The sequence below is a fragment of the Gossypium hirsutum genome, chromosome D01 (genome assembly GCF_007990345.1).
Source record: "Gossypium hirsutum isolate 1008001.06 chromosome D01, Gossypium_hirsutum_v2.1, whole genome shotgun sequence".
In the NCBI taxonomy this organism is placed as follows: domain Eukaryota; kingdom Viridiplantae; phylum Streptophyta; class Magnoliopsida; order Malvales; family Malvaceae; genus Gossypium; species Gossypium hirsutum.
The window spans coordinates 40,139,402-40,147,726 of record NC_053437.1 but is presented as its reverse complement, the minus strand read 5'-3'; the positions used below and the strand labels follow the sequence as shown (position 1 = coordinate 40,147,726).

General features: G+C 35.7%; 1 protein-coding gene across 1 annotated transcript; it reads left to right on the top strand.

The window, feature by feature from the left end:
• Nucleotides 1-485: 485 nt before the first annotated feature.
• On the top strand, nt 486-7,050 carry LOC107948542 (potassium transporter 6). Its single transcript, XM_016883132.2, has 8 exons — nt 486-925; nt 1,127-1,616; nt 1,700-1,753; nt 2,860-3,120; nt 3,222-3,274; nt 4,209-4,332; nt 4,422-4,676; nt 5,726-7,050. Exons 1-8 carry the CDS (start codon nt 887-889, stop codon nt 6,787-6,789), a joined length of 2,340 nt encoding a protein of 779 aa, XP_016738621.1. The 5' UTR covers nt 486-886; the 3' UTR covers nt 6,790-7,050.
• Nucleotides 7,051-8,325: the final 1,275 nt, after the last annotated feature.

The following is an 8,325-nucleotide window of genomic DNA, read 5'->3' as shown; positions in this document are numbered from 1 at the left end:
TCCCTGTACTATTCATACATTTAAAATTTACTCCCTCTAATTTTAGGATTTAAAAATATAAGTCCAATTGTTAATATTATTTTTTTTGTTAAATTTAAGTTCATTATAATGTTAATTTTTTGTTGCATAACTATTAACTGAGTTTATTTTTCTTCAAAGTGTTATCTCTAATAAATTTAATAAAAAAATTTTAATAGTATTAACAATTAAACTATTTTTTTATCTGGAAGTATTTTATTCAAGGTCTGTTAGTATAAAATTACTTTTTAAGCATTTAACCACTAAAGTTAGATGAGTTAATAAATATAAGAGCTCTATCTTGGCCTTGAAGTGGCTTTAAAACTTACATTTTAATGGATGGAGGAAAAAGAAAATACAGTTTGTCTTTTTGTGTATTAATACTCAATTATTTAAAAATTTAAAATTAAAACATACAAAAACATCTGTTAAATTATTTAATTAGTAGTTATTAATAAAACAGAAATCCATGAAACTTTCCTCACCAACTACACAGCAAACAACAAGCCTCTCTCTCTTACTCCTTGTTTTCTTTCTCCAGAAGCCTCACAAGTCATACGCAAAACAATCATAGCACCTAGTCCTTATTTTTCATGTTTTGTTTAGATCACTACAAGTTTTTACTACTAAGTATTATACTTGTTATTCACTTCTGTTTTTCTGGGTTTTGAAAGTTTTCCTTGTTTATGTTGTCTCCATTGATGAGTGGTCAACTGCTGTCTGCATACATACAACTCTGTCACTAGAGGAAGAAAGGAAAAAAAGAAAAGATCTTTGGCCTTGACTTCATCTGTTTGTATCTGTATCCCTGTGTATATACTCGAGGAGTCTTCTTTAGCAAATGGGCATTCGTTGAATCTCTTCGGTCATGGATCTGGAGACTGGTGTTTATCAAAACTATGCTAAGGTAAGATGCTTTTTTTAACAAATTCGTATTAATCGCTTGTCTTTTTCACTGAGAACCCATTTATGTTCTTTCATTAAAGGGAAACACAAATTTGAGTTTGAAAGTAAATACTGAATGATGAAAAAGAAAACTCGTTCAAGGAGTTAAATGAGTAACATTAATTCGGGGTTCTAATTGGATTATTTTTTAATATTGTTGCAGAAGGAATCATGGAGAACGGTATTGATTTTGGCATACCAAAGCCTTGGAGTAGTCTATGGGGATTTAAGCACTTCCCCCCTATATGTTTACAAAAGCACATTTGAGGAAGATATTCAACACTCGGAGACAAATGAAGAAATCTATGGGGTTTTGTCTTTTGTTTTCTGGACTCTCACTTTGGTGCCTTTGCTCAAATATGTGTTTATAGTACTTAGAGCTGATGATAATGGTGAAGGAGGGACTTTTGCCTTGTACTCCTTGCTGTGTCGACACGCCCGAGTCAACTCACTGCCCAATTGCCAATTGGCAGATGAAGAGCTGATTGAGTACAAGAAGGATAGTATCGGTTTGGCACCACAATCAAGTTTTGGGTCAAGGTTGAAATCCTCTTTAGAGAAGCATAGGGTGTTGCAAAGGTTCTTGCTTGTTCTTGCTTTGATTGGGACCTGTATGGTAATTGGTGATGGTATCCTCACACCAGCTATTTCGGGTGATTACAGTTTTCTTTCCCTGGTTTCTTGTGGTAATTATGTCATAAACTGGATTGTTTGATTGTTCGGGTTGTTTGTGCAGTTTTCTCTGCGGTGTCTGGGCTCGAGCTATCAATGTCAAAAGAGCATCATAAATGTAAGATGCTTTCTCCTTTCACTTGCTTCGGCTGCACATAACTGTAGCTTCTAAATATACTCTTGGTTAGCCAGAGAAGACAACTCATGGCTGATAACAAAAGCTCGGCTTGTAGGCTAAGTTTCTTGGTACTTTTTCTAGATAAATAATCCATGATGCCAATCCCTGTTGGCGTTGCTGGATTTTAGCACAAAGTGAGATTGTAGGTCCTTTTGATTGCTTCAGTAATTCTCAAGTTTTAGGATGGTTGTCCAGACTTTTCTAAGTTTGTATGATGTCTCTTGGCGTTGAGTTCTTCAACAATTAATCTATACGGCACATGATTTCTGTGATTATCTTCATTTTTCGATCTTGGTCTCTCATAACATTAAGCATATGTATTGTGGGACCCATAGTTTTTACCTTTCACCTCAAGTTGGTTAGACTTTCCAATCAACATTCTAAACTGGGTCATATACAGTTACATAGTCCACCCAAACTAGTAGATTGAATCTCTTTAGTGATATTTTTGCCTGCATACTCTGCTTTCAATTGAAACTTTCAGTTTATATCAAAACCACTGACCCACCTTGGGAAATCATATGAGACATTAGGAGTACACACTTTGGCATCAAGTTACTTAATATGCTCCTGCATGATAAGTTATAGTTCCTAAAGAAAGGACCTACTTAATAATTCTATTTTTAAAATAAGCCAACTTATTCGAACCATGTAGAATTTGTACTCATGTGCTAGCTGGGACCCTAGCGTCAGGTTGACACTAAACAACAATTCGTGGTCTTCAAAGTGTCGTTTTAGCTTTGCAACTAAGTGTTTAGTTGTATAGTCTTCTTTTTGCCCAAAGTATATTAATTGCACTTCAGATAAGCTATTACTGATGCTCCTATGAAATGTTAAAAATAAAGACCACGTTGAAATGCTTCTGGAAGTTGGTCTTAGCGGAATTTCTAACCGTGACTGCTAATTGTAATTTCTCTTTCAAGTGCATGTCTCCATACAAATCGTTCTTTATTTTATCCTTGAGATTTTATACCAGCTTTCTTCTCTTCCTATGTCATCCATATAGCATTCTACTGCCTCTTATGAAGGTTCAACAAATTTTGCAGACGTAGAGGTTCCAGTCGCATGTATCATACTGATAGGCTTGTTTGCCCTTCAACATTATGGCACACACAGGGTTGGTTTTCTGTTTGCACCTGTGGTTCTAGTATGGCTTCTTTGCATCAGTGCCATTGGATTATATAATATCATTCACTGGAATCCTCATGTGTATCAAGCTCTCTCTCCATATTACATGTACAAATTTTTTAGGAAAACCCAGAGAGGAGGTTGGATGTCTCTGGGTGGTATTTTATTGTGTATAACAGGTCAGTGTGTGTGGTTTTGGTTATATGTTTATTTGTGTGTATTGCTACCATTTGAGAATAAAAAGATTGATTATAAGTTTATTTACATTTTCATTGTTCAGGTTCAGAGGCTATGTTTGCGGATCTTGGACATTTTTCACAATTGTCAATAAAGGTATATATGCTTAGTTCATGGTTAAGGATTTCTTCTTCACACTAAGTTAGCATTTAGATCTATAAATAGGCGGGCTGGGTCAATTTTGGGTTTAGATCATTTCGAGTTCATATGATTTAGGGTTTAAATATCTCTAGATTCAAGGCATTTTGGGCTTGGATAATTTGCGTTGGACACTTAGATTATTTGAATTTGGGTCTTTTCAAATTCAGATTATTGAGTTTTTAATAAAATCAAATTTAATTTAAAATCTGATCAATTTATATATTATTAGAATTTAATTCAAAGGTAAAAGGGAAAACACTATATTTAAAAATACATCTAAACATTTTAATTTATATTCTTTAAATTATAGTTGATTTTCTAATATGATTGGAAAAAAAAATATACATTTTTACATTTTATGGAACTAAAACGTTTTACTTAAAAGTTTCCTTGTAGTCATTCGTTTGCTTTCAATCAAATTCAACAAAGTCATCTCAATTTTCAATTTCTATACCAAAGAGATTTGAACTTCAAAGTCAAACTTCAAAAAACCGGCGTTTAGGATTAGAATTGACAAGTCTAGTTGCCATGGTAGGAGTTGTTGAGAAGAGCCAACTGTTCTGTCTCATGGATGATTAAACAAATATTCTGTTGCAAGTTGTTTGGACTATTGAATTATGATTTTGGTTGACAATGTCATCTTAATTACTTTTTACTTCGTGGTGTAGTTTTGACATTCAGGAGAAAACTACATATCTTCTAGGAAACACATGCAGGCATTTCAATTACCAACTGACAATTTCATTACTCTTTTATGAAATTTTAGGCATCAGAAGCATTTAATTTAGACAAAAGAACTTCTATAGTTGCATGCTTGCTGGTTATTGTTCACCTTTGAATTATGCTGTGATTAACAGCTTTTATCTAATGGGAATTCTCATTTCTGCAGATTGCTTTCACCTTTTTGGTTTATCCATCCTTGATTCTTGCATACATGGGGCAAGCTGCCTATCTATCTCAGCATCATATTATCGAAAGTGATTACAGAATTGGATTTTATGTATCTGTACCAGGTAGGTACCTTAAGTCGTTCTTGACAGTCTAATTTGGATGATAGGTGAGTTTTCAGCTAACTGCAACTATCAAAACGTTATCGCTTCAGAAAAGTTAAGATGGCCCGTTCTGGTTATAGCCATACTTGCCGCAGTAGTTGGAAGCCAAGCTATTATAACTGGAACATTCTCCATCATCAAACAGTGCTCTTCCCTTGGTTGCTTCCCAAGAGTCAAAATAATCCACACATCATCCAAAATCCATGGTCAGATCTACATTCCTGAGATTAACTGGCTCCTGATGGTGTTATGCTTGGCAGTTACTGTTGGCTTTAGAGACACGAGGCGCATGGGTAATGCATCAGGTATGACAATCCACTCCATAAATGTGTTTGATTGGTTTTATAACTTGGGGCTTCAGAGCATCTTGTGTCTTAGCTTGATATTCTAGCCTGAACCATGTCTTCATATTTGGAAACTGGAAACACATGGTATTTCTTTTGGACCCACCAAAACCTGTACTTTACTGATAGATTGCATTTTGTATGTCTGAAAATTCCCCATGTACGATAGAGAACTAAACTACATCAGGCCCATTTGCAACATCTGTTCCTTTTCTCTCAGCATCTGCTTTTAAGAGTTGCATGGCATCCACTAAAGGAAATCTCATACTTCATTTAAGGGCTGGAGTTCTTTAAAGGGCGAGGGCAAGTCCTGGAGATAGAGAAGAAGGGAACAGATATGAGTTAGTAGGATTAGTGGAATTGGTTAAGCAAGGTAGCTTACATCAAGGGTAGTTCCAGTAGATGGACATTCTAGTAAAAGGGAAGTCCTAGCCTATCCTATTAAGCCAGTTCATCACCTTCATCTTTTGGTTTTCACTCCTTCGGGAGCACTGGTGAGGCCAACAAATCATAATCATAAAGAGTCTATTTTCTAGCAGCTATGGGTTAAATTCTTAATCCCCATGCTAACTCTACTAACCACTAAAGTGCCAGCAATTTATAACAATTGCGAGCATCTATACTGGTGCAACATAGACAAGGATGTTTTCTGTTTCCAGCCATATATGTGGATTTGAGATCATGACATTGCCTATATGCGAGACTGAAAGCAGAAATGGAAAACGATTCACCTCTTCCTAAATCTAAGGAAATTCTACATGGATCGGTCTTGATATAATTAAAGTTGCCTGAAAGTTTGGCACTAAATTATTGGTGTTTGAGGCAATAGGAGACAGGAGTAAGGAATTTGTTGCTTCATTTATTATTTTAATATTGAGAAACAATGGTACATATTTGATATCCGTCTTTCCTTGAAAACATATTCTGAATTATGAAACGTAAATTGGATAGTCTTTTTGTATCTGCATTTGTACTAGTAATTTTGACTCTTCGTGTTTCTTTTTGGACAGGTTTGGCTGTTATAACTGTGATGCTGGTCACTACCTGCCTGATGTCTTTGGTAATTGTTTTATGCTGGCAAAAGCGTGTATTCTTGGCAATAGGCTTTGTTTTCTTTTTTGGCACAATCGAAGCACTCTACTTCACTGCTTCCCTCACCAAGTTCCTTGAAGGGGCCTGGGTTCCGATTGCCCTTGCTTTCATCTTCCTTATAATCATGTGTGTTTGGCACTATGGCACACTGAAAAAATACGAGTTCGATGTTCAAAACAAGGTATCCATCAACTGGCTACTTAGCTTGGGTCCGAGTCTAGGCATAGTACGGGTTCGTGGGATTGGACTTGTCCACACTGCTCTCGTATCCGGAATCCCTGCAATCTTCTCCCACTTTGTCACCAACCTTCCAGCCTTCCATCAGGTCCTAGTTTTTCTTTGCATCAAATCTGTCCCAGTTCCTCATGTTAAACCTGAGGAACGGTTTCTAGTCGGTCATATTGGACCTAGGGAGTACAGGCTTTATAGGTGCATCGTACGATACGGGTATCGCGATGTTCATAAAGATGACATGGAGTTTGAGAAAGATCTTGTTTGCAGTATAGCGGAGTTTATACGGTCAGAAAGTGTTGCTCCTGGTAGTGTTAATGAAGATCTGGTGAAAGATGATGATAAAATGACAGTCGTCGGAACATGTTCTAGCCATACAGAAGGGGTTCAGATGAGGGAGGATGATGCAGACAACATAGAGGCAGCTGGTCCATCAGAGTTGAAGGAGATATGGTCACCACCACCTGTAATAAAACTGAGAAAAAGAGTACGGTTTATTGTGCCAAAGAGCCCGGAGATAGATACTGGTGCAAGGGAAGAGTTGCAGGAACTAATGGAAGCTAGGGAAGCTGGGATAGCATACATACTAGGGCACTCATATGTCAAAGCCAAGCAAGGATCTAGCCTGATAAAAAAGCTTGTAATTAACTATGGGTATGAATTCTTGAGGAGAAACAGCCGACTATCAACCTATGCGTTAAGTGTACCCCATGCATCTACGTTGGAGGTGGGGATGATATATCATGTTTAATTTTCTTTTAATGGGATAATTTTGGCCATAGAGAAACAGGGAAATGTATAGTATACATATTCACAGTTATGCGCAAATAATATATGTCTATATAAGATTTTGAGGAGAGGATGATCAATAATTCTCCTATTCAAAGCATTAAAAATAGTCGGTTTCAATTTGTAAAAACTTCAGCCAATAACCAAGCCTAAATTTTGGCGGGAATCACAAATTCTCGAAGGCTGTATTATATCTACAGAGTTATTTGTGTGTTACACCCTTTACCCATCTCACCTCCGGTTGCAAAGTTTTTCTTTTAAGAATCTAATAAAATTTCCCTTAAACCACATTTCAACCTTCAAGAAGTTTAATTTCATTTTAAAAATCATTTCGGAATATTTCTTTAAGGTTTGGACATCCCTAGAACATAAAACGGGTTGCTAGGGGCACAAACCGATAAAATATTTTGTATGGGTGCAGCGATTGCAGGTCTTGAGACTTAGACAACAAAGTATCGAGACTTACCTTGTAAGTCTTGGGACTTGGGATAAAAATCTCGATACTTGTGTGTAGAATTGTGGATTTTAGACTTTGATGTTTAAAAATCTCGAGACTTGGGTGCAAGTCTTGAGACCTTAGACCTTTGGAGCAAAATTTGAGTCTTAAGAACATGCATGTCTAGAGATTTGAAGTAGGGAAACTTAAAAACAATATTAAAACACACCAAAATCATCCTGAAACATCTCATTTACATGCAAGCACAAAATAGAGCTCAAGAATACTTGAAAACATTTGAACTCCTTCTTGAACTTACTTCAAACATCAATAAATCATACTCATGAGTTCATAAGACACTTGTATCGTTTTCAAAGTTCATATAACACAATTTGTAATTTGAGGAACTTATACAATTTTTACAAAACATTGAGACTTAAATTAAAATCTCTAAAATAGTATAGACTCTATTAAGTAAAAATCAAACTTATAAACTTAATATTGACTAAAACTTAACTTATGTACATGCCATGCTATAAGAGATAAGAACTTAGTATTAAAACATACTCTTCAACTTCGCAAAGGTGATAGAATCTTTCGAAACGAACGTGGCTTCTCAAAATCCACAATCAAATCTATGTGTAAGAAACAACGACATGTTAATCTATGTGTAAGAAATCAAGGAAGATACTCAACTTAGCTTGAGGTTTATGAGGTTTAATTCACCTTTAAGGCCTTACTCATTCTTTACTAATTTACAGTGTAATTATAATTAACATAAATGTGGTTTAAATTCTCATCTCATACTTTTCGTATGTCAATTTCCTTGAACTAGTTTAGTCACATGGTTTATTAATCATTTTTTAATTCCTTATAGTCCTATGATTCAATATAAACTCATAGCCTATGAGGGCATTAAATAAATGACCGCCTTGCCAATTCTCGGCGCGCGAGCACCATGATTGAGAGAGAACCAACACTAATAACAACAATCAAATTAAACTAATTATCTGTAACAGCCCGATTTTAGCTAAATCGGAATAGTAGTTTCAGAACCTCAAA

Excerpts from the sequence above, each read along its gene's own strand:
- LOC107948542 (XM_016883132.2), top strand. The coding sequence starts at position 887 with ATGGATCTGGAGACTGGTGTTTATCAAAACTATGCTAAG. Across the intron at positions 926-1,126 it reads TTTATCAAAACTATGCTAAG|AAGGAATCATGGAGAACGGT; the intron begins GTAAGATGCTTT and ends ATATTGTTGCAG. Across the intron at positions 3,121-3,221 it reads TATTTTATTGTGTATAACAG|GTTCAGAGGCTATGTTTGCG; the intron begins GTCAGTGTGTGT and ends TTCATTGTTCAG.